This window comes from Pyricularia grisea, assembly GCF_004355905.1.
Source record: "Pyricularia grisea strain NI907 chromosome Unknown Pyricularia_grisea_NI907_Scaffold_1, whole genome shotgun sequence".
Lineage (NCBI taxonomy): Eukaryota > Fungi > Ascomycota > Sordariomycetes > Magnaporthales > Pyriculariaceae > Pyricularia > Pyricularia grisea.
Genome location: NW_022156716.1, coordinates 1,273,129 through 1,299,827, shown reverse-complemented (window position 1 = coordinate 1,299,827; position 26,699 = coordinate 1,273,129). Strand labels below are relative to the sequence as shown.

Sequence of the window (26,699 nt, the reverse complement as noted above, 5' to 3'; positions counted from 1 at the left end):
GGGGGGGGGGGGGGCGGGGGAATTGTGTCTATTGATTATGATTGAATCCTGTATATTATGGCCCAACGATTTCCTGCAACATATCAATTCTCTGTGGAAAATGGATTTGGTGGCTCAAGTGTTGAGATATTAAATGGGGTCAGAGTGAACTGGCGATTGCCCAGAAAGGAAGTCCCGCAAGAGGCCAAACTTGGCGCAAACAAAATCTCTCCCAGACAAAAGTTTCCCGGCGACAAGCAAAAAAATCCACAACCGCAACCTCGCAGCAAATCAATTGACCACGACGGGCTGAAAAAAAATCACAGCAACAAGCAAAGACCAATTGCTCTATTCGAATTTCTGGCGGTATAAGGATCCTATATGCGTGTTCATGGCAGGCGGCTCGGGCTGCGCCTTGGCCATAGCCATGTAGCTCCAAGCACCCGGGCAGCGGCGATATACACGTCCCACATCCCACGGCGGACGATGCATCTCAACCACTTTGTATCCAAAGGTTAGTAAGTTGCCTGCCATTTATTCCTCTCGAACGCCGTAACCGTTCATAACCGGGCGTTTCTGATCATCTGTGCAGGTCAAACGTCCGAGGCCGAACCACCCAATGGTACCTTCACCCTCGCCGTAAAAGACAACATCGCAACGCAAGCACACCCGACAACATGCGCCTCCAACATCCTCCGCGACTACACCTCGCCCTATGAAGCGACCGTCGTCCGTCAGCTGCGCAGCCACGGCGCGCGCGTCGTCGGCACCACGAACCTCGACGAGTTCGGCATGGGCACCCACAGCACGCACTCGGCGCACGGCCCCGTCGCCAGCCCGGCCGGTCGCTCGGCAGGCGGGAGTTCCGGCGGCAGCGCCGTGGCGGTAGCGGCCGGCCACGTCGAGGTCGCGCTGGGGACGGACACGGGCGGCAGTGTGCGGCTGCCGGCCGCCTACAACGGCGTCGTCGGTTTCAAGCCTAGCTACGGCATGATCTCGCGTTACGGCGTCGTGCCGTACGCCAACAGCCTCGACACCGTGGGGGTCTTGGCGCGGTCTGTAGCGAGGATACGGGACTTGGTGGTGGGGAAGGGGTTGTGGGCTCAGCATGACGACAAGGACCCGACCAGCTTGTCTGTTGCGGCGAGGTTGCGGTGCGCGAGTGGCAGGACGGGGTACAAGGGGCAGGGTGCAAAGGTCGGCTGGGAGGGGTTGACATTTGGTATCCCGCTAGAGTACAACATTTTGGAGCTTGACCCGCTGATAAAGGAAGCATGGGAAGGAGTAGCGGCCTTGCTGCAAAGCCTTGGGGCAAACGTGGTGCCTGTGTCGTTGCCCACGACGCGCCAGGCCCTGTCGGCGTACTACGTGCTCGCCCCGGCCGAGGCGTCCTCGAACCTGGCAAAGTACGACGGCGTACGCTACGGAAACCCTGGGCCAGATTCGGAAGAGGAGGGCGTTTTGTATTCGGCTGCTCGTGGCGCCGGATTCGGCGACGAGGTCAAACGCAGGGTACTGCTGGGTGCCTACAGTCTGAGCTCCGAGGCTATGGACAACTACTTTGTACAGGCGCAAAAGGTGCGGCGGCTCGTCAGGGGTGACTTTGACCGAGTGTTTCTGCTCGACAACCCACTTGTCGACAAGGAGCCCACCGAGGAAGGGTTCGGCGAAGAGGGTGAGCAAGTTGACCTGGCGGACTTGCACGAAGACGTGCCCCTAGTCGACAAGCGCGGGCCCGCCAGGGTTGATTTCATCCTGTCGCCGACCGCACCGACGCCGGCTCCCACGCTGGACGAGGCGTTGAGCCAGACGAGCCTGGACTCGGCCACGAACGACGTGTTTACCGTGCCGGCAAGTCTAGCCGGGCTGCCTGCCATCAGTCTGCCGGTAGATGTGGAAGACCATGCTGATGGGACCAGACTCTTTGGTGGGATCCAGGTCATCGGGCAATACTGGGATGACGCCCGGTTGCTTGATGTAGCCTTTGCTCTGAGGGGAGCGCTTGGCCGGTCTGGTATGAACAAGTATGCAGAGCAGGACGAGATGGCTTTGTCGTCTTGTACTTGATCATGTATTATACTGTTACAGAAACAATAATATTTCACTGTTGAGCCATACCCTCCTACTATTTGGTCTTCTCGAAGGAGTTACTGTCCCGTTGATCGCGGCACATCGCCGTCTTTACGGTCGTGGATCATCATCATTATCGTCATCCTATCTCGACGCCATCGGGTAAATTGAACCAACCGTTTCCAACCGACGCGACACGATTGTGCATCCTGCAGATTGCGGTATCCATGGAAGAGTTTTTGGCACGCAAGCCCTCGTCCTCCGTTCGAGCCGGTGTTTACAGACTGCACACACAGTTGGATAAAATCCAAAAAAACGAAAACCTCCGCCAACGTGTGGGCGTGCTTTCTTTAAAAGATTCCACCCGTCCCAAAACACAACAGCCCAATTCTCATTCATCGCCTCCGCGAGGCCCCTACACCGATCCTCTCCTCCCGACTCCTCGTCACCCTCCCACCGGGAGCGGCGGGCGGCTGCGGTGCACTACTCCCCCTCCCGCCACCGGCCTGATGCGATGGCGTCGGCGTCGTCGCTGCAGCGGCCCCTAGTGCTGCTCCTGCTCCTGCTCCTCCTCCCCGGTGCGCACCTCCCCGCTGCTCCTGCGACAGCATCCTCGGCTGTCGCGACTGGCGGGCGTGGGGTGGTGGTGGTGGCGGAGCAGAGTCGTCATCATCATCTTCTTCCTCGTCGTCATTGTCGACAATGTCGTCCATGTCCTCGTCTTCTGAGGCGTATTGGTTTGGGTGGTCATCTGAGGTGTAGGGATGTTGTTGTTGTTGTTGTTGGTGGTGCTGCTGTTGCTGCTGGATATATTGTTGGCGCTGCTGAGGGGTTGTGGTGGTTATTGTTGTTGCCGTTGCCGTCTTGAGGACTGGCGCGGCGCGGGATCCCTGCCGCCGTGTCTGGCGCAGGTGCTCTTGCCTGTCCTCATATGCGGCTACGTCTTCTGCTGTTATGGAGATGACTGTCGGGGCGCGTCTGAGCATTTTTGGTGATATGTTTTTTTTTAAGTGCCCAATTTTAGAAAATATATCTTTTTTTGACTTGATACTGAGGGGGGAATAAGGTACGTTTGATGAACAAAGAGGCTTTAATATCTTTTGTCACGTGGGGCCCATATGCGATTCGCGATGCTTGGATCTTGAACCGGCGAAGCGAAAAAGAAAAAAAAAAAAAGGTCGGTACAGGCATTGTGGGGGCCGTTTTCCATCCCCCCCACCAATTAGCCCCACCGAGAAAAGACGGTTGCGGGCGGTGGGTCTTGGGGGCCAGGAATTGTAATTCCAGGAAATTTATCAAGGACCTTGATGACAAGGCCGATTATGCGTTGCTGCAAGGCATTTGGATCGACGGATGGGGACCTGCCTGCTGGCGATCCGATCTGCTTTACACGAAGGGACGAGACTACCGGAACAAAATACAACTACTGCATCTTGTATATCCATATAATTTGCATGGGTAATAAGTGCAAAATGATCTTTGTCTCACTGAAAACAGGTCAATAAACAGCAGCAACACCCCTCGATTATCGCACACTCGTGGCCGAACGTTTTGAGTTGAGTGTACAATAAACACGACAGAAATTTGAACGAGACGAAGGACGACAGAAACAAGCCGTGGGGGATTTGACCCGTATAAGAAGGCTATGTTCAAGGGTGGGGGGTCTGTCTTTTTTTTTTTTTTTCCTCTCTCTTCCCCTGGATGTCAGCCTGCCCAGTGGCGATGACTGACGGGAGGAAGACTTTCTCCGTCCACACCGTTCGAGGCAGCTTCTTGTGAAACTCTGCCCAATCCCAATCGATTTTCTCCTTGTGCCGACTCCTGCTTGGTGCTTTGGTTCAACCCGCGGAGGGGGTGGCGCAGAGAGGAATCTGGAGGAACTGGGCGGCAAAGCCGAAAAAAAGGAAGTGAGAAGGCAGGAAACAAATCACCAGCGTCGCTGTGTGTCATGTTGCGGGGAGACGCGAGCCGCGGTTGTCTCCGGGACAGCCAGAATGCAGCGGATGGGTATCAAAGCCAAGAAGAGGGAGGAAAATGCGATTCACGTAAATCGATCTAGACATGCGGCGCGAAAAAAAGAACAAGAAAAAAAAAGGACATGATAATCGCTGGTCCAGCGAATTGGAACACGACATCCGTATGAAAGCCGAGGTTGGCAAGGTCAGTCAGCAATCTGGTGCGGCACGGCCAGTTCATCACAGCTCGGATATGGACGAGGTAGGGTCAGGCAGGCAGCTAGCAAACGTCCGCGGATGCACGTCAGTTCGGCGGGATGGGAGGGACTGAACGGGCCGACTCTAGATCATGGATAAATCCTTCCTTGGGTATTTCTAGCGCTTTGCGTTCCTGAGGTAGACACAGGAACTTACCTTACCTAACCTAGGTAGGTAGGCCAGCACGTTGACGATGCTGCGTTTCATTGGGTGAAAGCGAAGCAAGATCCTGGGATACTTGGCACATATGTACCTAGGCAATAAATGTGTAAGCAGAATAGACACAGAATACCAGACCCTAAAATAAAACCAGACTAACTATCAAGTTGAAAAATATGTAGATGAGACAAGAAAATTAAACGCCGTCTCCAGTCAGCATCGGCTATTTACAACAACAACGTACAGGGGCAGACTTTACCCCAGTGAGCCCAAGCTTAGGTTTCTCAGATCGCCAGGCTGATGGTTGCGTAAGTTTTTTGACCCTTGGCATGACAACAGCTCCCAGATGCTACGCGCAGTATGACAAAATAGTAGTCTCCAACCAAAGTGGAGTCCCGTCATGATAAAAATACCACACGCACCCCTGTCCGCATAAGTCGTACATTCCACTTCTGGCGATCAAGCACGCAACCGGCGAGGCTGGGCTGATTTGATTTTGCACTGCACGTCACATGGTTTTTGGAGGTTTTTTTTTTTTTTTTCTCTGTTTCTCTCATCTCTATGCATTATGTCGCTCTGCTCATTGCCCCCACTTTCTATCATTCTGCAACGAACTTTATGGTCTCACCACGGTGGAAAACGATGGAAAAAGTGTCAAAAACAGAAGCCACAGCCATGCCAAGAGAAACACGGGGAAATGTCAAATCCAAAAAAACGGCCAGGTTTAACCCGGGCTGCCATCAATCACCCTGGAGCAAGCAGATCAGGTCGGAGGTTTCGGTGGGCTTTTTTTTTTTTTTTTTTTTTTTTTACAAGTCAAGTTGGAGAGAGGGATGAAAAGATGTAGGTCAGGTTCGGGTAATCGTGCCCACCACACCATGAATCCAACCCACCCCCCCGCGCCACATTAGGACATCTGAGAAGATGGGGTCTGGTCTACATCGGGGCGTCGGGTCTTGGGGTTTAACAAGCATCCCTGGAAAGACATGGATATCGAGTAGCCTCGATGGATGATGGTCTTCCATCTTCATGTCTCTTGGATTGCAATATATCTCTGTCCCACCCACACAAGAAATGTTCGCCCCGTTCAAGCGAACAAACGGCCGAGAGTCCATGCCGCCCACGCCTCCCTCAGAGAGTTTGCTCAGCTAGCTGCTGCTTTATTATTATGCTTGCTTGATTGCTCGCTCGCTTGCTTGTTTGTCTCTCTGTCTGCTTTGCTTGCTTGTCTGCTTGCACTGCCTTGACTATCTTGCCGACTCTCCCACCCGAATCGCCAATCGACAGGTTCTCGACCACCGTACCAATTCGTTTTCTTATTCCTACCTGTTTGTTCTTCATATTCCCCTTGTGCACCAATACTCAGTCCCGTTCTTACGGCCCCCATATTGTTTGTGCCACTGCCTCGAATGATTGCCATGTAACACCACGAGGAGGCTCATTCATTTCCTTAATCTCTGTCTCTGTTTTTTTTTTCTTTTTTTTTTCCTCCTTTCCTTTACTGTGTCTATCAAGGCCAAGTTCTTGTTCACAAGTCACTCATTACTTCTTTCTTTTTATTATTCTACAAACGGACCGTTGTTGCATACCTTATAGATATATATACTTGCATACATACATCCTATATCACAGTTGGAGCTGCCCACGATGCTTTCACGCTCGGGCTTCAACATCCGCAAGCTTGTCCGCCAGGCGCCTCGGACTAGCCTGGATTCGGACGATTCCGGCACAATCAACGAGGCAAGGTCCCGCCCTTCGCCCAAGGAGGAACAAAGTGAAAAGTTCAAGAGCCGGACCTGGGGGAGGACAAAGAGGCCACCGCCGCCGATTCTGGTCATTCACCGCGAAAACGTCCACCTGATATCCAGTCCCTTGCCTCCTCTGCCTGATACCCCACATTCCACATCGAGCTCTTTGTACAGCAACGACTATCGGTCGTCTCCCAAGACACCAGCAAGCAAAGGGAGCCCGACTCTTTGTTCCATAGTTCCCAATGGATCACCGTCGCTGTCTCCTCAACTGTTACACAATGACGGGAGACACCCACACGTATTGTCTGCTAAAGACGATGCCCGGAAGTTCCATCCCTCATTGCCAACCATCATCACCATGCCGGACAGCATCGAAAAGTTGATTAGAGAAACCAACAAGGCCTTTGAGGACGTGGACACTGCTCTCGAAGACGCGAGCATGGCCGTACATTCGCCATTTATTCCAGTGCTGCCCCAGAGCATAATGGAGGATAGCCCAGTTCTTTCACCGCCTGGATTGTCGCCCTCGCGGCCATCCCCCAAGAACACCAAGTACTTGTCGCCCCTGAATTCACCCACACGAAGGGCCTCCGTCACTAAAGCAAATCGGAAGCCGGCCAAAACCGGACGGCAAAAGTCGGTCCAGTCACGACAAAAGCAACAGCGCCAACCCAAGAAAACACCCAAAACCACCGCGAGATGGGCGCTAGGCGAGAACATGGGGCGTCTGTTCCACCGCATCGAGGCCGACGAGATGGTCACTTCGGAACAGGTGAAGGAGTGGCGGCAAAAGAACCCGCGAGTTGAGGATGATCAACCAGCGGATGATACAGTTTCGGTGGACTCTCTCCAAATCTTCGACCTAGATGTCTGTGAGACCCCCATCGAGCCTTTCCACCTCGACGATCTCCCCACGAGGATTGGCGCGGCTGGGGTACGAGCCTCAATACCCCCACTCCTAAACGCATACGACAGCTTCGACTTTGGCCTCGATGTCATTCACGAGGATTTCTCACTGGCGAACGGTTCACAGCGCCCGCAGACACAACCTCCGCGAGCAAAGTCGTTGCCATCTGCCATGGCTGAGGACAATGAGATGACCTTCCACGATGTCTCGTTTCCAACACCACCACCAAAGAGCCCCCTTTGGGCCAGTAGCCCCCGTCGCCAACTGCCTCCTCTTCCAACCATACCTGAATCTGCGTCTGCCAGCCCGGTCGCTGTGAACCCCAAGCCCTTCAAGCAACTGCGCAAGAAATCTGTGCGCAGGGGCCCCGAGATGAAGCAGGCCAAAGTCACCGACGAGTACATCTACTTTTCTGCCACGCCGTTCACCGTCACAATGCCTACATACCGTCACGGTCCCATCCGCCTGTCCAAGGCAGATGTACGCCTTCGGAGTCCCGTGCAGCCCTTTGTTGATGAGAGACTGGATTGGACTGCTTTCCAGATGGCCATCCTTGGTGCTCCTGACGACTTCATGGGCGACAGTGATGACGGCGAGGATGAGAAGCAGGCAAACGACCTGATGGGTTGGCTTGAGGATTTCAACCTTGGACATGGCGGCAAGATGCTTGTTTCCAAAGAGGAGGAGGACAAGTATATGGTCCGTGCCGAGGTCAAACATGCGGATACGAAGCCTCGCAGCCGTAGAGCTACCCGCCAGGCTCCTTCCCTCGTCCTGCCGCGACAATTGGACATTGCCCTTACCGTTCCGCTCCCACCCAGCCCAATAACGGCAGAGGACGCCTCCTCCGGAAGCCCCCAGGAGATGGTTCAGCCAGAGATGATTCAGATCAAGCGTATCCCAATCCCTTTGATTATTGAGCGACCATCGGGTGGTGTGTGGAACGCACGATTCTAATTCAGTCTCGGACGTTGGGTGTTGGACGAACCCGAGGAGTACGAGCAGCAACAAGAGCAACCAAAAGGCCAAACCAAGCAACGCATGGGCAGCATCGACAGCAGTGTCGGCAGCATGCCGCAAAGCCCGATGCTGGATCTCGTGGTCAGCCGGGCCGTTACTGGCGAAGATTACGTCGTGCCTATGGGATACAACCTAGGACACGACCTCGGAGACTTTCTGAAATGGGAGGCCGAGAACGTGTCTTTTGCTGGCTTTCGTGGCTGAATCGACTCTACCTATCTTATTTGATAAACTTTAAACCATTTAAAAGAGGTTTATTCAACCTTTTTTTTTTCTTTCATTTGTTAAAATTTTTTCTCTTTACAACAAATTCCCTATTGTCTATTTTTCTTATGTCAATCTTGGTTGGGATTGCATTTGGATTTGAGCCGGGCGTCGGATTTACTTTTGGCTTGCATAGCGGGAGCATTTTTATGGCTGGTTCATCTTTTGGGACTTCTCTTCTTTACTTTCTATTTCTCTTACATCATCTTGTTGGCATACTCGCATGACTAGCGAAACAATTTCCTTTGTCCGGTTACGGTTTTCATGGAACACAGATACGAAGAAGATACATACTACAGGTAGATGTACAACATGCTAAAAGGATCAGAAATCAGGTTCAACTTTCGAAATGATTAATAATTGGCCGTTTCATGTGATATTTTCTGCCATGCCGTGTACCTACCAGCCAACCGGCCACCCCCCATGTTGGACTTGGGCATGAAGAGGACGAGACTTGATACATGATCGTCCACGTCACCAAATACGGGGACATGCCATTTTTATTTTATTTATAAGTGTTTGATACATATTGATTCGTCATTTGCAGTTCTCAATCGATAAATTTAGCCGTTTGACTACCAAAGCCTCATACACGCCGATCCTCATTCCCCAGAGAGGCATCTCATAGGTACCTAGAATATTTGCATCACCAAATCCAGAAATACCATAATTTGCCAACGGTACAAGGTACGGGATAGCAATTCTTTGGGTCGGTCAAGTAGGGTCCTGACCAAAGACCAAACTAAAATTCTCCGAACTTTTAGGAACAAGCGCATCCCATCCCCTCCCGTCGGGGATAAGATCGATCATTGGGGGAGGGGTGTGTGCTCGGCAATGTCTTGTTTTGTACGGTACGGTTCTCTCAGCTTGCAGATGCACCGTGATCAAAATAGCATCAATCAAAGAGGCATATCAGCAGAAAGCGGTGTTGGTGGGCCGCCAATGAGGGGAATGCGGGTGGACTCGCTGTAACCCTACCCTACCACGATGTGAGCTACAAACAAATGCCCCCGGGTCGTCGGGTTGACGTTTTTTTTGTTTTTGTGTATTTCAGGCAATTTTTTTTTTGGTCGATACCTTGCATATGATATGGTTGGTTGCTTAAATGGGGAAACCCAAAGGACTTTGCATACATATGATCTGATCCATGTATGTATGTATGTATGCCTGGGCGACGAGGGTCGGCAGAGTGATATTCGGCGCTACGGAGGCTGACGGTTACGTCTACATGCTTTCCTAGCGGCTTCCTGTCCACGACCTGACGATTGTTTTTGGGAAATGAAATGCAGCTTATTATGGAGACGTTGAATCAAAGGCACGGTCGAATGGCATGACCAAGAAACCATAGAGAACAAAAATAGGTAACCTAACACCTATCTTGGCAAAATGTCGCAAAAAATGAGAAAAGCTGGTCTGGCCTGCTCGGCAATTGGTGCAAAGTAGAGAGAAAGGAAAAGAGACCATGGCATTGAACAAAGGGGTTCAGGGGCCTTGCGCTGCACCTTTCTAAGAAAAAAAAATGCGTTCACTCCTGGCCATCATCATCCTCGTCATCCTCAGCAGCAGCGTCGTCCTCATCGTCATCTTCCCTGGTAAGATAAGGCACGAAGCGGAATTCCAACCACTGCATCCCACCACCCTCGACCTCGACCATGAACTGAAAATTCAGGACGCCCTGCCCGTCACCCCTGAGGCTGACCTTGCTCGAGATGCGCATCGCCTCGCTCGCGGACTTGACCATGTCAAACTTGAAGCTCTGTACCCAGCGCTCCCGCACCGAAAACGTCTCGAGCAGGTCCCTGCCCCTGGAAAAGTCCACGCTTGAGCTGCCCAGCGGCCCCGAGCCCGACAGGCGAAGGAAAGGCTCACGTTTCGACGCAGTGATGGTCAGGCGGTTGGGCGAGGTGGGCGCCAGCTCGGCCAACGCGTCCAGGAGCCAGCGCGATTGCATGATGATCTTGAACGATATGTCCTCGCGGTCAAATGGAATATCCTCTGGGGCGTCGGGGAGGTACGTCACCAGGTTGCAAGTGGTGTTGACGCCAGCCTCTTCCATGTTGATGCTGAATGGCGCACCCTCTTCCGAGTAAGAAAGACAGCACGTGCCCGCAACGCCTAGGGTTTGGTTACTAAAGGCGTCGGGACGATAATTTCTCAGATTGCTGCGGTAAGGGTCCGCCTCCGTCTTGGCCTGCCGAGCAGCTGCATCCGCAAGACCAAAAAGCTGCAGGGTTTCTATGAGTGCTGGAAGGGAGATTTGGAAATTCGGAAGCACGGGTGTGTTCTCTTCATCTTCTTCGCCTTGAGGAGCCGCCTCTGGAAGGTTCAAGACAAAACTGCTGAAGAGGGCCTTGTTCAGGGAAGCAACGCCTAGTCCGGAGGGTCAGTATCTCGGTTGAACCAAGGAAAACAAAGGTAGCAGCACTATCTTTGAGCCTCTCCCGTGACGAGCCTACCTTGCATAACGCGAACGTGCTCCGCAGTGAACCGAATACCATCTTCAGAAATTTCAACGTGGATCTTGTTTGTAAAGCTGATTGCCCTCAAAAGCTGATGTAATGGACGAGTCGAACTCGTCACGGCCCTAAAGAGCCCAGGACCCGACTGCGACCTGGCAGACTCCGCCATGTTGTTTGTGTTTTAATGAATATCTGTTTAAGTGATGAGAATCTCAAGGAATATCAAAGCCGGTTGTCACTGCCAAGTACGGGTCACAGAACAAGAAAGCGGCTTTGATTTGGGCCCCTAAAGGAGAGGCTCTTTATCCGACTAAAGGTTACGGATAGTGCTCCTGTTCTGGAGCGGGTATCTTGCACTTCTTCTTAAACATACACCCCAACTGCGCAGAACAAGTAGACCACACCGAACCTATATATACATATCTGTTGTTAGACTGGTATTTGATTGTATCAATTCTGGACCCCAAGGTTCCGTTTCAGGGAGTCTTACGCCAATGCCAGTGACGCTGGTACACCAAGAGCGATAATATTTACGAACGAGCGGTCTAAATTGAAGAGAACGTGAGACTCCGAGCCAACACCACGGTCTCAAGGGAATGCTGCGGGGAGAGGCCTACTCAAAGCGAAAAGACCGGTCGAGGTGATGCCGAGTGCGAGCAGAAGGGCAGCGGCGAGAGTCTGGTTGCCCTTGGCCAAAGTTGGGTGGAAGAGGTCGTTGGACGACTCCTGCCAGAGCTGGTATAGTGAGGAATCCATGTGCTTCGTCCTTGTGGTTGTTTTTGAATGCGACTTGGTGTCGTATGCGTCAATGCTGGTGGTCAAAGACATGAGGTTAGCTTTGCTTGTCAAGAGCTGCAAGGTCAAGGACAAACATTGTCCACAAAGACAAGTTGAGCCTGCGGAGACGTTCGCAATGCAATGGATTGGAACTTGCAGGAGTACGGTCTGATGACGGGAATAAAAGAAAAAAGGAAAGAAAAAAAAATAAAAGGAAAGAAACAACAAAGTATTACAGTCTTACCTCGGTCAATTGATGTCTTGTTAGTTTACCGCGAGATTTCCTCTGGGTAATGGAGTCGTCAGATCAATTGGAAATGTGTCGTGGTTCTCAATGTCGTCGTCACGTCCACCCACAACTACTCTAGAGAGCTCCAAAGCTACCGTGGCTAAATCGAATCGTGAATGTACCGACCGTCCGTTCCCCTGTCGAACAACCCCCTGCCTTGTTCCCTCCCGCAGGCAGTCGGGTCTCCATCCCACTTGCGGGGGATCAATGATTGGCTTGGCGGGGCCATGTTCCTTGTCTAGTTCTAGACTAGCACTTATCACGTGGAACCTTCGAGCTACGATAAGCTAAAACGACCAGTGACGACAATTCAATCAAACATCAACTCTCCGCCGTCGCCAAACCGTTTAACGCGACACGATCCTCATCGACGAGATGCCAAGTCAGCAACAAATAGATCTATAGAGGTCTCCCCACGACACAAGAAAAAAAAAACCTACAACAAAAGTCACAAATGTCTACGGCAACAGAAGATAGTAAGTAAGCTGTTGCTTTTTTTTTCTCCCCCCACTCTTGCTTCTCGGCGCTTTTGCGTTGCCATCGCGCTGCAGTATTGTCTTTGTCTAACAGCTCGTCCAACCCCACCCGCTCTTGACAGGTACAAATGGCAAGCGCAAAGCAACCGAGGACCCAGCTTCTCCAGTGTCGTCGAAACGACCAAAACATGAATCGCCCGACTCGCCCGAGAAGAAGAAGCCCACCGAGATAGCACGGATCCCGTTCCCCGAGAAGCCGGCCGTTATCGAGGAGCGCAACGGCGAGATAGAGTTTCGCGTTGTGAACAATGACAACGAGCGCGAGTCCCTCATCATCCTGACTGGGTTGAAATGCATCTTTCAGAAACAACTCCCCAAGATGCCAAAGGACTATATTGCGCGCCTCGTCTACGACCGAACACACCTTTCCATCGCCATTGTCAAAAAGCCACTTGAGGTCGTCGGTGGCATTACGTACCGCCCCTTCAAAGGTCGCCAGTTTGCAGAGATTGTGTTTTGCGCTATAAGCAGTGATCAGCAGGTCAAGGGTTATGGCGCGCATCTCATGTCGCATTTGAAAGACTACGTGAAAGCCACGTCGGATGTGATGCACTTCCTTACGTACGCAGATAATTACGCCATTGGATACTTCAAAAAACAGGGGTTTACCAAGGAAATCACCTTACCAAAGTCGGTATGGATGGGTTACATCAAGGACTACGAGGGCGGCACCATAATGCAGTGCAGCATGCTCCCGCGCATACGATATCTTGAAATGGGTCGCATGTTACTGAAGCAAAAGGAGTGCGTCCACGCCAAGATCCGCGCATTTTCAAAATCCCACATCGTTCATCAGCCGCCCAAGCAATGGAAGAACGGAATTGAGCCCATCGACCCGCTGTCAATCAGCGCCATCCGCGCCTCGGGCTGGTCCCCCGACATGGACGAGCTGGCGAGGCAGCCACGCCACGGACCAAACTACAACCAGCTGCTTCACCTGCTCAACGATATGCAAAACCACCAGAGCGCGTGGCCGTTCCTGGTACCCGTCAACAAGGACGACGTCGCCGACTACTACGAGGTTATCAAGGAGCCCATGGACCTGTCCACCATGGAGAACAAGCTCGAGATGGACCAGTACCCGACACCCGAGGACTTTATCCGCGATGCCAAGCTCATTTTTGACAACTGCCGCAAGTACAACAACGAGTCAACTCCGTATGCGAAATCAGCCAACAAGCTCGAGAAGTTCATGTGGCAGCAGATCAAGGCCATTCCCGAGTGGTCACATCTTGAACCATGATCCTGATGAGACTGTTTATTTCTACGTGCTGATGCACTTAGGGAATGATCACTGGCTGTCGCTTCAGCTGTGTTTATTTCTTACTTTGCAGCTTTGGTATGCATTTTATTTTCACTTTTGTATGGAGTTTTGCGTTTGGCGTTTTAAAGGCAGCGTGGATGATTTTTCTTTCTTATTTTTACGATCGAACTTTTTCCTTTTATAAAATATCATTGTATGGCAGGCAAAAAAGCTCAAATGGAATTAAATGAATTTGGCGTTGAGGTTACGAGTCGCCTTTTGACACCATGCATGTAGTTGTTGTCTAAGCCCTCTAGGGATTAGTTTCATCTTTAGCAAAAAGAAAAGACCCATGAGATGATCGTGCGAACTACTACCGTGTAGGTTGTCACACCATCTGCCAGGAAAACTTATACGGTCTGCATGTTCATCAGATGTGCTCTGAAAAAACCGAAATATGCATTAATTACCGCGGTCCGCTTCGATCCCGTCTGCCTCTATGCGATATTCTCCATAGTTGACCAGAATGTGCTCTTGTAGTAGAATCTATTCATGATTGAAGGCAAGAAAACAAATAAGGCAACGCAAGATGATGCTAGAGTGTCAAAAAATCAAAGGCAAGGGACAAAACAAAAAGGTGTAGTTTTTAGCTCCTGAATATCCGCCATTCATGTCCCAATTAGTATACCTCCTATGCTTGCTAAAAAAAAACAAAAAATAAAAAAAAAAAAAACAAGAATAGACATAATGAGAAGAAACAAGACCTTTCAACCAGGCTATCTCCAGAGGCGTGGATGAAGATGATGACCGAAGGCAATAGTTTTTTTTGGGGCTCTACTCTACCACAAACGCTATATTGGAAAAATGAATACTCTGCCCAAAAAAAAAACAAAAAAAAAAAACACCAATGTTCATGAGAATCACCTCCAAAGGGGCTGTGTCGTCTATCTGAGCCTACGGGGTGTGCTCAGTGGTGGGCGGGGCAGGACCTATGCTAGGGATCCGCACCGTGATCCGACGCCTAGCTGCTCCGGGCTCAGCTACGTTGGAGGCACTCAACTCGTGATACCTTTGTGTTAGGTTCGTGAGGTCACGTTGGATGTTGAGTAAGGATCGACGATCTGCTGCTGCAGCCTCCTCCAGGGCCATGAGCTCCTCTGTGGTGGGCAACCGAAGCCGTCTACGCTCTTGCTCTGACGGTGGGGTGTTGGGGCTAGCTTGTTGTTCTGAAGCAGCCTCGGCCGCGCGATTCATGACGGCTTCGCGGGCCCTGCTGAGTGCCTCAAGGTCGGAGGATAGAGAACCAGGTGGTCGGTGAGCCGGGGATGAGGTGCGTGTGGCTGTGGCGCTGGCGCTGGCAGAGGGGGTTGCTGACCCGCGGGAATCCTGATGGTTGATCTGAGAGGGTTGGGTTGGTACGCGTACTGTTGCGGTTGGCCGTGGCATGGCTGATGATGTGACTCTTCTTGTCTCCGGAGTTGGTCTACGCTCTGTGAGACTGGATCGAAGTCTATTCCTTTCCGCGATCCGCGTGAGGAAAAACTCGGCCTCAGCTCGTCTGCCGGGGGTACCTTCATGGGGCCTCTCGAGCAGAGCCGCAGCCGCGACGGCCTCGGCTTCGAGGCGGTCTGCAGCCCGTCGTCTCGTGTGCTCGACTGGCCGGTTTCCATACGATGGTGTGAACTCCCTTTCTCGAGAAGAAGGCAGTGGTTGGACGGGATCTGCTAAGCTTGTCTGGTCGGTCTCTGCTTCAGGAACGGGTCGTCTAGCACTGACAGAGCGTGAGGCGGCAAGCCAGTTTCTTTCACTGGGGGTCCTGCGTGCGAAGTTCTGGCTCAAGGGGACACGCGCCTCAGGCCTGTTACGGCCAGCTCGCTGCAACTCTGGACGTAAAATGCTCTGCAATGCACTTGGAACATCGCTCCAGCGCCCCGAGGTTGCTGCGGCCATAATATGTTGCGGTACGACATGTGCCAAGTTGATGTCGAATGGTCTGTTACCCGCCTGCCGGTTTTGCAGCTCGGCTTCGATCAAAGGAAACTCACCCGCCTCGAGAGCAGCCTTGAGCCACTGCTCCCACTCCTCGTCCAAAGGCTCAGACATGTCACCAGCAAGATGAGCAGCCGCCCGCTGGACTAGACGCTCGTTAAGCTCAACACCAACGCTCGCCTGAACCTCATCGTCGCTATCTTCGGCCCTCGCCTCCTGGTCACCATGGCTGCTCGAGGAGGAAGGTGAGGCCGGGCGCTCTTCGGGCGGTACCCATTGTCCGATGAAATCGGCCGTGGTGTCACGGATGATGATACCTTGATCCTTCTCGTAGCGCTCCTTGGCCCACTTTGTGCCTTCCCACTTTGTAAGTCCGTGGATCTCGGCGTCGGTCAGGCCAAGTGAATCAAATGCGCAGAAAAGACGCCCATGCCAATACCAGCGGCTGAGTCGCATGCGATGCGTCGGGTGTGTGTAGTCTAATCCCGGATACTTGGACTCCAAGTCGCTTATGTATCCGAAGAAGGAATGCACCTCTTGGCGAACCTCGAGGACGAGGTTTCGCTCCAGGAAGCTGGGGAAGTCATATGGATCGGTCGGTTTAGGACGTGGAAAGATCGACTCGTAGACGAGCTGGTCGGTGGCCTTCTTCTTCATCTCGGCGCCTTGTTGTGAGGTCTCAACACCTTTGTTCTCTACCGAGTTGCAGACAGTTGTAAAAGACTGAATGTTTCCCGGAACCGGGATTAACGATTGCGTGATAAATTGTGCGAGTACGAGGTTGTGCACAGCGCTACGAAGACCACAGGCGCTCGGATGCAACGCGCAATCTGAACGGCTGGCTAAAAAAAGTAGGTAGGTAGGTACCTAGGTATGTAGCTAGGTAGGGCAAAGGTAACGTAGGGTGGGTAGGTAGGTCCCGGTGCGTCGTGCGAAAGTAGGTAAGGTAGGTAAGGTTAGTTGGTAGTTATGAACTGTTTGTTGAAACGTATCGTAGCCTTCCAAGTAGGTACCCAGGTGCCCGCGAATCTTTTGATCACGCGCCTTCTCTCGTCTTCGCGGCTGATGAGGTCTCTGTCAGATTACAGTTCCCTTCCGGCCCCAAAAAAAAAAAAAAAAAAAAAAAAAAAAAAAAAAAAAACAGCAAATTCGGCTCCGGTCGCGGGCTGCCTAGGTCTCTTGCCCTTCGCTCTCTGGTCGTTGGTGAGACGCTAAATCGGGGTGGTACGAGCAACTGAAGCAGGGCAACGAGGTGATCGGACGTTGATTGGAGACGGCACCCGTTAAACAAAAATGCTTAAAGTTAAGGCTCGAGCAGACTAACCTGCAGTGTCGAAATATAAATCCTCCCTCGAATCCATGCGAAGAGCGGACGGGGCGGCGTTGGGCGCAGGATGCCCGGGCCCCCAAAACAATGCTACTAATTAAGGTACTACTGCAGTTATCCCGGGCACCCACCTCCCTCCCATCCATCTACATTACTACGTACATGTTTATTGTATTCGTACGTAGGTGTACATTACAATACATTTGTGGGTATGAGTAGGACTGGGGGTCCGCGAATAAGGGAACCGCAGTGGGGCTTGTCATGCATCCCATTCCAGGGCTCAGGCTTGCCCAGGCAGCACGTTTCTCTCTTGCCATCCATCCCGATTCCAACAACGTGAGGCTACAAAGGAGCCTACCCAACCAAATCTTAGCTGCACGTGTGCTGATATTGCATTACTCCTTTCCGATTCGTCTTTTTTTTTTTTTTTTTTTTTTTTTTTTTTTTTTTTTTTTTTTTTTTTGACCTCGTTTGGGTCACTTCAGATGGCCTCATAGGAGCCGCCATTGAAATTTTATCTGCTGTGAAGGGCAGGGAACGAACCAATAATCCACCATTGACGACTAAAACAAAGATGCAATGCGCCGGCCAACTAGGCGGCCAACGTAAATGTTGACACCAGCACCAATGGAATTAAGTTAGACCTGCCAAGATGCCGATGTCAAATTTCACGTCTCCTTTTTTTTGCAAGCAACGTAACAAGCCGATCCCATTCAAGCCTCCTCGCCATCAGAGAGTTACTTACCATGTACTTACTACACGCAGAAGGTGGAGTTAAGTACCTACCTGACCAGCATGAGCATTACAATGCATTGAACCATCCCGACCACCTTGTCTCACGCCGGGTCAATTTGGGTGGTAAACTGACCCAATTTGCAAGTAGTGGGCCGTTTCCGATGCTTCTGCACTTGTTTTATATGGTTGCTTCCCATTGTGCTCATTTGCGAGTCGGCTGCTTTGGCCGCCACGCAATGCATAGTATAAGCCCTTTTGGGAATTTCCTTGACCTGATACGACTGCAGATTTGATTTGCAGCAGTTGAGTACATGTCCGCCCTCAACCCATCTCTGTAAGCCATCAACAAAACCTTTTTGTTTGCCAAATCAAGATCTGAGCCAGAGGTACATTTAGTTCTAGTCTAGAACTACCGTAGAATAGACATGCCCTAAAAGGCTACTAGGTACCGAGTGCATGCAACCATGTTTAGTGGGGTTACACTGCCGCAAGCCCCACACCCGACTGGCTCCGAAGTAGTTGCCAAGTCTGTCGAAATCCAAAGTACCCAGGCTTGCCAGGTACCTCTACACTAGAAAGGTAATTTAGTTAGCTAAGGTAGCCAGTCCCGCCATGGTTCAGTCGCGTCTCAGCTAACGCGTCTCAATGACTTGGACTAAATTCACAACCCATAACCGTCGCAAAACGAACGAAAGATGGGCTTGAGTGAATGCATGCATACTACTACTACTACTCTTTTGATGGAAAAGTTGCATCTAAGGGCTTCCACGCAGGATGGCAACTAGTAAGAAGCACCTGAATTGATTGTGTCATGAACTAGCTAACGAGGCTTCCCCCAATATCAGGTCGTGAGGAGCGCATGAACGAGAGGCTGCGCGGAGGCCGGTAATGCTCCCTATAATATCAGTCATTGTGATTCTTTTTTTTTCTTCTTTTTTAATTTTTTTACACAAAATAATAGGAGTGAATGAATGACTGGCCCGCATATTTGGACGACTAGCTGACAAAATTACACATCCAGAGTTCACCAAGTGGAGGATATATCATTTGGCGAATTCGTTCTACTTGATGAAGAAGAGCCATTAGCTGAGCCAGCGTCAGAACCTTTGGAAGTCGAGAAAGAGATATCTGCTGCAGGCTCAGATCAACCACAATCGCCATCAGAAAGAGTTGCAACCAGTCCTCAGGATCCTCAGGATGTATCACAGCCAGGTCAACTTTCAAGAACCGAGGTCGCGGCAACTTCTTCCCCTAATGACGGCCAAGGGACGCCTGATGCTGCAAACGATCAAGCCAGGCCTCCCAACGGTAGCGTCTCCCGATCAGCAAAGAAGTCATCAAAACCTTTGGAGGAGGTAACGGAGAGCCCAGCCGACGCTCCAGGCAGTGGGCACAGGAGGAGAGTACCGGCACGCATTAGCGCTGCTGCCAACCAGAGTACGATTCTACAACAGTATCTATCATCAGCCCAACGGGATCCTGATCATACTGTTGATTCTTCTTCGCCAGCGGAGAGGAGATTACGAGCAAAGAGACTGTCAGCAGCCAACAGGGCCGGCCCCGTAGTACCGGCATCATCGTCATCCAGGAGAAGCGCCAGGTTATCACAGGTTTCTGATGAGGCTGTGGTCGATGAGACGAGGGGCGCAGATCTAGATGCTACGGGCAAGGACTCAGATATTACAGCCAATGAACTGTCTCCTGAAAATCCGACGGTGACAGCGACAGTAACTGTTACACAGTCCTCTCCGATTGCCAGGATACTACAGAAGACACGAGGAAGAGCAAGACCGCGAATCTCACAACATAAGGTCATCGAGGCTACCAGCCCGGTGCTTGAACAGGAGCCTCAAAAGCAGCCGGCCATCGAGGAGGAAACCATTAATGAGCTATCTCCGATACCGTCTGAAGGCTCACAAGGAGCGGAAAGTAGTTCAGGATCCGCCCCGCGTCCTGGGGATACCCATAGCCATCCCAACTCTGGGGATGCGGAGGAGGGTGAGGAATCTGTGGAGGCTGAAGAGACGAACGACCAAGAGGCAGCTTTAAGACTGGGTCCAAAGCGTCCTCGTGCCGATCTTCTGGATGCGTCTCCAGACTTGAGCTCAACCGCAGAAGAACGGCAGCCAAAGGGAGCAAAGCGTCGCCGGGCGGCACCTCCGGCGACGAGTCCGGCAGTACAGAAACAGCCTGCGACAAAGGCGTTAAAATCAAAAAGAAATCAGAAGCCGGGCCCAGGCCGCTCAAAGGGGAAGAAAATAGCGCCGACATACGAGAGCGAGGGCGAACATCAACGGGGCGGTTCCATCCAAATCCCTGTTCAACGATATACAAGACCAAAACGAGTCGGCACTGATGACGAGGACGACGCAGCAGACGATGAAAACGAAACGCTGGGTATGACTATACCTTTTGCGGGTCGTGAAGGCGTCAACTCTGTTGATGTCCTTTCACAATTATGTGAAGAGGTGACGGCGAATGTATTGAGAAGCCTCCGGAAGAAAGCTTCCGAGGTGGAAGAAGCTACGACGAGGAAAGAACTCAAGATAAAGATGAGTGCAGTAGAGGCGTTTCGAGAGGAGCTGCGGACCAATATGCTCGAGCATGTAAGCAAAGCCGTATTTCTTCCAAATATGCACTCGTGCATGCATACTGATTGATCATGCTAAACCGTTTTAGACTATTGCACTTGATAATCTTCAGACTCTTCGGAGACGTCTCCGATCAGCACAGAGGGAGAAGCGCCTACTGCGCGATCAGATCCTCAACGTCAGAAAGGAGCGTGAACAGGTCGCGCTACGCAGAGACGCGCTTCGGATGAAACATGAAAATGAAAGCCAAAAGGTCATGGTAAGCAAGCAAACATATTTAACACAATAAGCCACGCACTCTCTGGAACTTTCTAGGAGCTAATCGGAATTTTTTTTTATGTACAGCATCGCCTCCACATCTCATCTACTATGCAAGACATCGAGCTTGCCGTTGAGGAGGGTCGATCAGCACCCGAGCTTTCGACAAAAGAACAGAAACAAGCCGATTTGGCGAATCTGGAGCTGCTCATGCTCAGAGTAGGAGACCAGATCCGTCCAAATGGGCATGGCCTTGGTGTGCTGGACCAAGTGAAGAGTTTCAATGCGTACCTTGAAAGGGCTGCAGCCGCACTTCAAGGTAGATGAGGGCCCTTCTGGCTGTATGAAAACTGATGACTGATGATCTTTATCTTGTGTTGCGGCGTTAAATACCAACCATTGTGGCTAGTTATTAACTATTATTAAGGGATCAAGACAGCAAGGAAACGCGTTTTACAGTCCTGTACATTTTCTAGTCTCGTAGTCCTCATGGCTGTACACTTATTTACAAATATTACACACCTGTGGCAGCACCAGTTGTGGGTGACTCGCACACATTAAACAACATAGGAAACCCAGAGATGGGCTCATTTATCGTTGCCGCCGTTTCCTTTCCACATTCCGGAGACCTTATCCAGGATAGTCTCCTGGCCTTCCTTCTTCCGCTTCTCCCTGTCCTTTTCATTCTCTTTCCATAAATCCTGGATCTTGTGTCCAACCTCTGCCTTTGCCCTGTACTCGGCCTTGATGGCCTCCTCCTCCATGGCCCGCTCCGCCTCTGGGATCTTGGCCAGTCTCTGCTGCATCTCCTTCCGCTGCTCTTGCGAAAGTTGGAACTTGTCGTCCTCTGCCGCGATAATGGGTTTTATGGGCAGGGGAGCAAACTGCGGGATGGGCCTCTTTTCGGCCTTGGCCTTCTCTATGGCTTCCTCCTGCTCAATCATGCGGTGATAGAGGGCATCTGCGTGCATCTGAATATCTTCATCGACGGAAGGTGGCCTGTCGTAGGTTGAAAGATAACCAAGAGTCTTCAATAGCCTCTGTTTGTATCACATAGTCAGCATCAGGGCGCCCGTCTTCGAGGAGGGGAAATGACGGGTAGAAAGAGATAAGAGAGAGAGAGAGAAAAGAGACATACAGCCTGCATCGAGTAGCACCTCTCAAATTTTTTGACCTTCTTGCTGCACATGGTCAACTTGGCCTCCCAGCTGCCATTGTTCATGCAGTCGCGCCATTCAAACTGCTCCAGGGCGCAGTTCTCGAGCGCCGCGCGCCCAATCTGCTCCTTGCGCGATTTGTAGGCCTCCAAGACGTCCTGGAGCTTCTCGTGGTCGGTCTTGCTCTCGCTCTCAATCTCGTCCAGCGGTCGGTAGTTCTTCCACAGGTGAGCGTACCGCCCGTCCTGGTACAGGGACTCCTTCGGTACCACATTTGGTTTGTCTGCCGCCGCTGATGAAGATGTCGATGAGGAAGATTGTGAATCGGTCTTTTGTGCAGCCGCGGCGGCTTTCGCATCGGCCTCTTGTTTTTGTTGCTGTTCTCTTCTCTGCCTTTCTTCTTCTTGGGCCTTTTGCAGCTTGACGGGCGACTCCTTGTCGAGAAACTCGCGGAGCTTGGGATCGAGCTTTTCCAATGGGTCGGCAGCCTTGCCCCCAAAGATGCTTTCGTACCACCCCATCCTGAGCTACGAAGAAATTAATCCCCACTGCAGTGATATCAGCTCATAATACAGCTTGCGCTGCTTTTTGGTGAAAAAAAAAAAAGGCGTATGCTATATGAGGTTCCCATGAAAGAAAGCTCGTCGCGCGTAGGGGCTGGTCGTGACGTTGAAATTTCGGGTTATGTAAGCCGAATCGAAAGAAAGCTTTGGCGGGGATGCTAGCAGGGGGCAGGCAATTGCATTGTGTTTTCTACATGAGTGAAGTATACGAAGGCGCTTTAGGCTAAGACTACTATGTTGTTGAGAATAAGCGATGGGATAGCAAATAAAACCTGCTATTCTTCGCAACTCAACCAACCTGGATCTTATACAAATCACGACCTCGGTTGCAGATGCTGAGTCCAGAATATTCATCAAGGCTCTATACTCCTAACCCTTCTGTTGGCTTGGTTTTTATTTTTTTTCCCTTGCCAACGCCGAAAGCTCATAATTCACCGTCGACACATCCATAGATGGCCAAATAAAGTACCGTAACAGTCGTGGCATATCTCTGTTCCTCAGCAAATCATAGAGCGTGCGGGTATCTAGCGCAGTCCCCTGACAAAGCCTTCCCTAATCAACGGTTGACCAACGAGTTCTCATTTTTAGCTGCCCCTATGTCGCATCATTTTTTTTGGTGCGTGTAAGCAGCCAGCCCTGTTTGACCGCCATCCCGGAACATGTGGGAAAAAATGAAAAGCCCCCAAAAATAAACCGCGCCTTGAATGCCGTAAAAGAAACCCTGCAAATTTAGAACTTGGCAAAAGACTTGACGGCCTTGTCAGACCGCGGCTGAACCTTCAGAACGTTGAAGCGGACCTGTATTGGGCGAGAGCGCGTTAGCAAGTCTTGTGCGGTATCGAAGGGGATACAAATTCTGAGCGGTTGGGACGCGGCATACAGTCTTGCTGAGAGGCCTGCACTGGCCGACGGTAACGTGGTCGCCCTCCTCGACACGGAAAGCCGGGGAGACGTGCGCGGCGAGGTTCTTGTGGCGCTTCTCGTAACGGGCGTACTTGGGGATGAAGTGGAGGTACTCCCTGCGGATGACGAGGGTACGGTGCATCTTGGTGCTGATGACGGTACCGTTCAGGATACGGCCACGGATGGACACGAGGCCGGTGAAAGGGCACTTCTTGTCTGATGATATCAAATGCTTCTGGTTAGCTGATTGTTCGCGCGTTTTCATAGTTTTTCCCTCGTCTCCCATGTTCTGCTGTTCCAACTGCTCCTGCGACGCCTCTTTTCGACATTTAGGATTCCATTTCCCCGCCGACCATTAGGCCCAAGATCAGGAATCCCAAATGCCAGCAGTCGGACAGCATCCTATTTCGTCTTCCACCCAGATTCATATCTCCTCTAGTCGTCACCTACCGATGTACTGGCCCTCGATGGCAGTCTTGGGCGTCCTGAAACCCAGACCAACATCCTTGTAGTAGCGGCGACCGCCCTTGCCCGGCCGGGCGGACTTGACCTTGGTCTTGGAGTTGAGGAAGATGTGAGGCTGCTTCTGGAAAGCCCTCTCGGACTGGACGGTAAGTTCGGTGGCCATGGTTGCGGTCTGGGGATGTGTCGTCGGCGGATGGTTGTCGTCGGCCTTCGTTCGCGATAGTCGTAGTCGACAATCAATTCTGATGGGCTTTTTTTTGCGTGGAATTTCGACCAGATTGTGTGGGAAAGTGTGGCACGGACCAATTGCAGCTCCCCTCTTCGCCAACTTTGTTCGCCAATCAGGTCGACCGCAGAGACCCACAAGAGACCCCACCTAGCCAGCTTAAAGGTTCAAGCCTATTTACGGCAAGACGGGTACACGTCTGCCTGAAGGTGGTGAGCAAAGCAAACCGACGTATAATGTAGCATTACATGTTTGTGAACAGCATGATGTAAACAATCTACTTTGGGATACATGCATATATTATATTGTCCTATTCAACTCTTGAAAGTGTCGTCTTTCTTACAATAGCAAGAGTTTGGAAATGGTTTAAGGTTCATTACGTACCATGTACATTGAGGCGTTTTTATGCGAGTGGTTACACTTAGTAATGTTATTTATGTCACTCGCCTTTGAATCGTGGCGCCTTTAACTTTGGTTTGATAAGGTCCGACCGACACGCAACCCTTTGGTCTTCGTCCCGTCCGTCCCCAGACAACTGAGCTGCCAAATCCGCTGGAACCAGCCTGGATGACTCGAGGTGACCTGCTGCCTTCACAACCATACTTCAGGACTGTGTCCTCAATGCCTATCCTAGCGCCAAACTGATTTTGTATTTCATTTTGATTTTGGTCTGATTTCAATTTCGAGTTGAGAGAACCGCAATTCTGGCTATTAGATAGGTGTTCCTAGCAGCACGACATTCGGAACATCATTGGTATCGACAACCTCGAGACTCCGCAGCGCAACGCACCAACCACTTCGCCCAAGATGGTCGATTCTTGGAATGTGAGCTGCCTTCTTCTATCACATGTGTCTTACCAACTCAGGATATGATTGTTAACTTTACTGCAATAGATATTCAGAATCCTGGGAGATTGCTCCCACCTCGCTTCGAAATGCATTCTCATGTTTGCGATCCATAGGAACAGGAGTTCCGAGGGTATGTTAGCCATCTCCCCGATACGCCATCGCGACATATAACCAGTGTATCAACTAACACAATATTCTTGCCAGGTGTTTCCCTTATCACGCAGATCCTCTACGCCGTGGTATTCTGCACGAGGTATCTCGACATATTCCGAGAAAGATATGCGTGGAACCTGTTCTTCAAACTATTCTACATAACGTCGTCTCTTTACATTGTTGGTATCATGCAATGGGTATATCCCAGGACGCGTGAAAGGGAGGTAGCGTGGAAGCTCGGCGCGGCGGTTTTTGGCGGCTCGCTCGCTATCTCCCCGTTCGTTATGATGATACTCGAAAACTCGTGGGGTTTCAGCACGGTATGCGATCTTTACTTCCACCTTGCAGGAATTTGACAAGGCTAACAAACCGTGACAGTGGCTCTGGGACTTCTCGGAGATTCTCGAGTCTGTCTGTGTGCTTCCTCAACTTCTCCTCTTGCGACAAACCACCGTTCCAACCGTCATCGACTCTTACTACCTGTTGACCCTCGGTTCTTATCGGGCGTTGTACCTGGTGAACTGGATCTTGCGATCGGCAGACCCAGCAGGAAGGCCACCTAATGCGGTCTCTGTCATATTTGGTATAATCCAGGTTGCTCTCTATGTAGACTTTGCCTGGGTTTACTACACGCGTCAACGAGTCAAGCTCCGAAATGGAGGTGTGGTCGACGCTGACGACATGCGCCGGGGTTGGCTTCTCAACCGCATCTTTGGTAACAAGCACGTCCAAGTTGACGAGGAGGATGAAGAGAACGCGCCTGGGCTGGGAGGCCACGGTGCCAACGGAACACAGCCTCGATCTTCACGGGCGAAGTGGGGCGCTAGGGGCATTTCCATCAGCGCCGACGACGGTGTTCATGAGCACGAGCAAGGACGCTCAGATGGCGAGCACAACATCGATGCGTCTGTTGATCCCGATGCGCGCATGAAGGACCCCGATGAGCTGGCGAGAGCGCTCGATCTTGACGACGATGATGACGATGACGAGCATGCGCCATTGGCGGCATCTTCAGCTGCCCCTGGAAGAAGTAGCCTGGCTGCCGGAAACTCAAGCGGAGTCCGGAATGATGAGTGGAATGATTGAGCAAACGGGGATAGCCGAAATGACATATGAGGGATGTAAATGCCGAAACACCCCATTTTATGGAGGAATTCACGGGTTTGTCTACCACTTGCGCCAGTACGTGCAAAGTTTATTTGCGATAGCATCTCTAGCGATGTTTCTTTCGGGAGCTTTCTTGTTGACGTTTGCTTCTTTCATATCTTCTGGCCTTGAGACTGTCGATGTTGACCTATGTGTACTAATAACAGTTATCCTGTGCAACTACGTCTAGACCTAGACTAGACCAAAGTAGAATGAAATTCACGTATACACAAGAGTCAAAATCTATATATACATATGTGGAAGTTCTGGTGATATTGCCGTTTAACCGCACTTGGGAAAGAAGAAAAAATGGTCTCTTTAATCGGCGTGTCTATTACGCAATCACGTCCTATATTCGTTGTTGTTTCGTTGTTGTCAACAAAGCCAACAAGCCTTTAATGTGTGCTGTTACACAATAAGCAATATCTCCGTCGGGGGAGGTTGGTACCTTGTTAAGAGACGGCGCCGAAGTTAGTGTCTGCAGTCGGGTTCCATCCCATGCGGCTAAAGCGATGCATCTCGTGGGACCTTGCACATATTTTGGCCAGCAATGTCACCTTAGTCTCCAAGCAAAGTAGACCCGAATCCCTAACATATTCTCCATGGATTGTTTTCTATTATTGCTTTCGTCTTTATTTATGTTTACTCTTCATGTCTTGTGATCAAGTCT

The 26,699-nt window shown here is 51.1% G+C and overlaps 10 protein-coding genes across 10 annotated transcripts; 5 read left to right on the top strand and 5 right to left on the bottom strand.

The window, feature by feature from the left end:
* Window positions 1-233: 233 nt before the first annotated feature.
* Window positions 234-2,046, top strand: PgNI_00321 (uncharacterized protein; the record flags this gene model as incomplete). Its single annotated transcript, XM_031120403.1, has 2 exons — window positions 234-493; window positions 572-2,046. The coding sequence occupies exons 1-2, from the start codon at window positions 361-363 to the stop codon at window positions 2,044-2,046; spliced, it is 1,608 nt and encodes a 535-aa protein (XP_030985800.1). The 5' UTR covers window positions 234-360.
* Window positions 2,047-2,444: 398 nt separating this feature from the next.
* PgNI_00320 (uncharacterized protein) lies at window positions 2,445-3,035 on the bottom strand (the record flags this gene model as incomplete). The annotated part of the gene is made up of 1 exon (XM_031120402.1): window positions 2,445-3,035. The coding sequence occupies one exon, from the start codon at window positions 3,033-3,035 to the stop codon at window positions 2,445-2,447; it is 591 nt and encodes a 196-aa protein (XP_030985888.1).
* A 3,033-nt stretch (window positions 3,036-6,068) lies between these two features.
* On the top strand, window positions 6,069-8,303 carry PgNI_00319 (uncharacterized protein; the record flags this gene model as incomplete). Its single annotated transcript, XM_031120401.1, has 2 exons — window positions 6,069-8,017; window positions 8,042-8,303. 2 exons carry the CDS (start codon window positions 6,069-6,071, stop codon window positions 8,301-8,303), a joined length of 2,211 nt encoding a protein of 736 aa, XP_030987241.1.
* A 1,585-nt stretch (window positions 8,304-9,888) lies between these two features.
* Window positions 9,889-11,766, bottom strand: PgNI_00318 (uncharacterized protein; the record flags this gene model as incomplete). The annotated part of the gene is made up of 5 exons (XM_031120400.1): window positions 11,440-11,766; window positions 11,313-11,367; window positions 11,196-11,231; window positions 10,820-10,974; window positions 9,889-10,733 (listed from the first exon to the last, which is right to left on the bottom strand). The coding sequence occupies exons 1-5, from the start codon at window positions 11,648-11,650 to the stop codon at window positions 9,889-9,891; spliced, it is 1,302 nt and encodes a 433-aa protein (XP_030987242.1). The 5' UTR covers window positions 11,651-11,766.
* Window positions 11,466-14,630, top strand: PgNI_00317 (uncharacterized protein; the record flags this gene model as incomplete). The annotated part of the gene is made up of 3 exons (XM_031120399.1): window positions 11,466-11,639; window positions 12,337-12,364; window positions 12,487-14,630. 3 exons carry the CDS (start codon window positions 11,466-11,468, stop codon window positions 13,665-13,667), a joined length of 1,383 nt encoding a protein of 460 aa, XP_030987247.1. The 3' UTR covers window positions 13,668-14,630.
* On the bottom strand, window positions 14,622-16,313 carry PgNI_00316 (uncharacterized protein; the record flags this gene model as incomplete). The annotated part of the gene is made up of 1 exon (XM_031120398.1): window positions 14,622-16,313. One exon carries the CDS (start codon window positions 16,311-16,313, stop codon window positions 14,622-14,624), a length of 1,692 nt encoding a protein of 563 aa, XP_030987248.1.
* A 2,038-nt stretch (window positions 16,314-18,351) lies between these two features.
* On the top strand, window positions 18,352-22,396 carry PgNI_00314 (uncharacterized protein). Its single transcript, XM_031120396.1, has 6 exons — window positions 18,352-18,502; window positions 18,564-18,603; window positions 18,740-20,324; window positions 20,398-20,568; window positions 20,655-21,609; window positions 21,708-22,396. The coding sequence occupies exons 1-5, from the start codon at window positions 18,493-18,495 to the stop codon at window positions 20,892-20,894; spliced, it is 2,046 nt and encodes a 681-aa protein (XP_030987250.1). The 5' UTR covers window positions 18,352-18,492; the 3' UTR covers window positions 20,895-21,609; window positions 21,708-22,396.
* Window positions 21,155-22,245, bottom strand: PgNI_00315 (uncharacterized protein; the record flags this gene model as incomplete). Its single annotated transcript, XM_031120397.1, has 2 exons — window positions 21,155-21,607; window positions 21,706-22,245. The coding sequence occupies 2 exons, from the start codon at window positions 22,243-22,245 to the stop codon at window positions 21,155-21,157; spliced, it is 993 nt and encodes a 330-aa protein (XP_030987249.1).
* A 72-nt stretch (window positions 22,397-22,468) lies between the features above and the next one.
* Window positions 22,469-23,868, bottom strand: PgNI_00313 (uncharacterized protein). Its single transcript, XM_031120395.1, has 3 exons — window positions 23,641-23,868; window positions 23,168-23,406; window positions 22,469-23,085 (listed from the first exon to the last, which is right to left on the bottom strand). The coding sequence occupies exons 1-3, from the start codon at window positions 23,816-23,818 to the stop codon at window positions 23,017-23,019; spliced, it is 486 nt and encodes a 161-aa protein (XP_030987243.1). The 5' UTR covers window positions 23,819-23,868; the 3' UTR covers window positions 22,469-23,016.
* Window positions 23,869-24,409: 541 nt separating this feature from the next.
* On the top strand, window positions 24,410-26,252 carry PgNI_00312 (uncharacterized protein). The gene is made up of 4 exons (XM_031120394.1): window positions 24,410-24,706; window positions 24,776-24,860; window positions 24,935-25,203; window positions 25,262-26,252. Exons 1-4 carry the CDS (start codon window positions 24,689-24,691, stop codon window positions 25,967-25,969), a joined length of 1,080 nt encoding a protein of 359 aa, XP_030987244.1. The 5' UTR covers window positions 24,410-24,688; the 3' UTR covers window positions 25,970-26,252.
* The last annotated feature ends 447 nt before the right edge of the window (window positions 26,253-26,699 follow it).

What these genes read in the sequence shown, in the direction of transcription:
- PgNI_00314 (XM_031120396.1), top strand. An exon ending in GAGAGGCTGCGCGGAGGCCG is followed by an intron (nt 18,604 to 18,739) that starts GTAATGCTCCCT and finishes TTACACATCCAG; the next exon opens with AGTTCACCAAGTGGAGGATA. An exon ending in GGACCAATATGCTCGAGCAT is followed by an intron (nt 20,325 to 20,397) that starts GTAAGCAAAGCC and finishes AAACCGTTTTAG; the next exon opens with ACTATTGCACTTGATAATCT.
- PgNI_00313 (XM_031120395.1), bottom strand. Translation starts at nt 23,818, where the DNA reads ATGGCCACCGAACTTACCGTCCAGTCCGAGAGGGCTTTCCAGAAGCAG. An exon ending in CATCGAGGGCCAGTACATCG is followed by an intron (nt 23,407 to 23,640) that starts GTAGGTGACGAC and finishes TGATATCATCAG; the next exon opens with ACAAGAAGTGCCCTTTCACC. An exon ending in GCAGGCCTCTCAGCAAGACT is followed by an intron (nt 23,086 to 23,167) that starts GTATGCCGCGTC and finishes CGCCCAATACAG; the next exon opens with GTCCGCTTCAACGTTCTGAA.
- PgNI_00312 (XM_031120394.1), top strand. An exon ending in TAGGAACAGGAGTTCCGAGG is followed by an intron (nt 24,861 to 24,934) that starts GTATGTTAGCCA and finishes TATTCTTGCCAG; the next exon opens with GTGTTTCCCTTATCACGCAG. An exon ending in ACTCGTGGGGTTTCAGCACG is followed by an intron (nt 25,204 to 25,261) that starts GTATGCGATCTT and finishes AAACCGTGACAG; the next exon opens with TGGCTCTGGGACTTCTCGGA.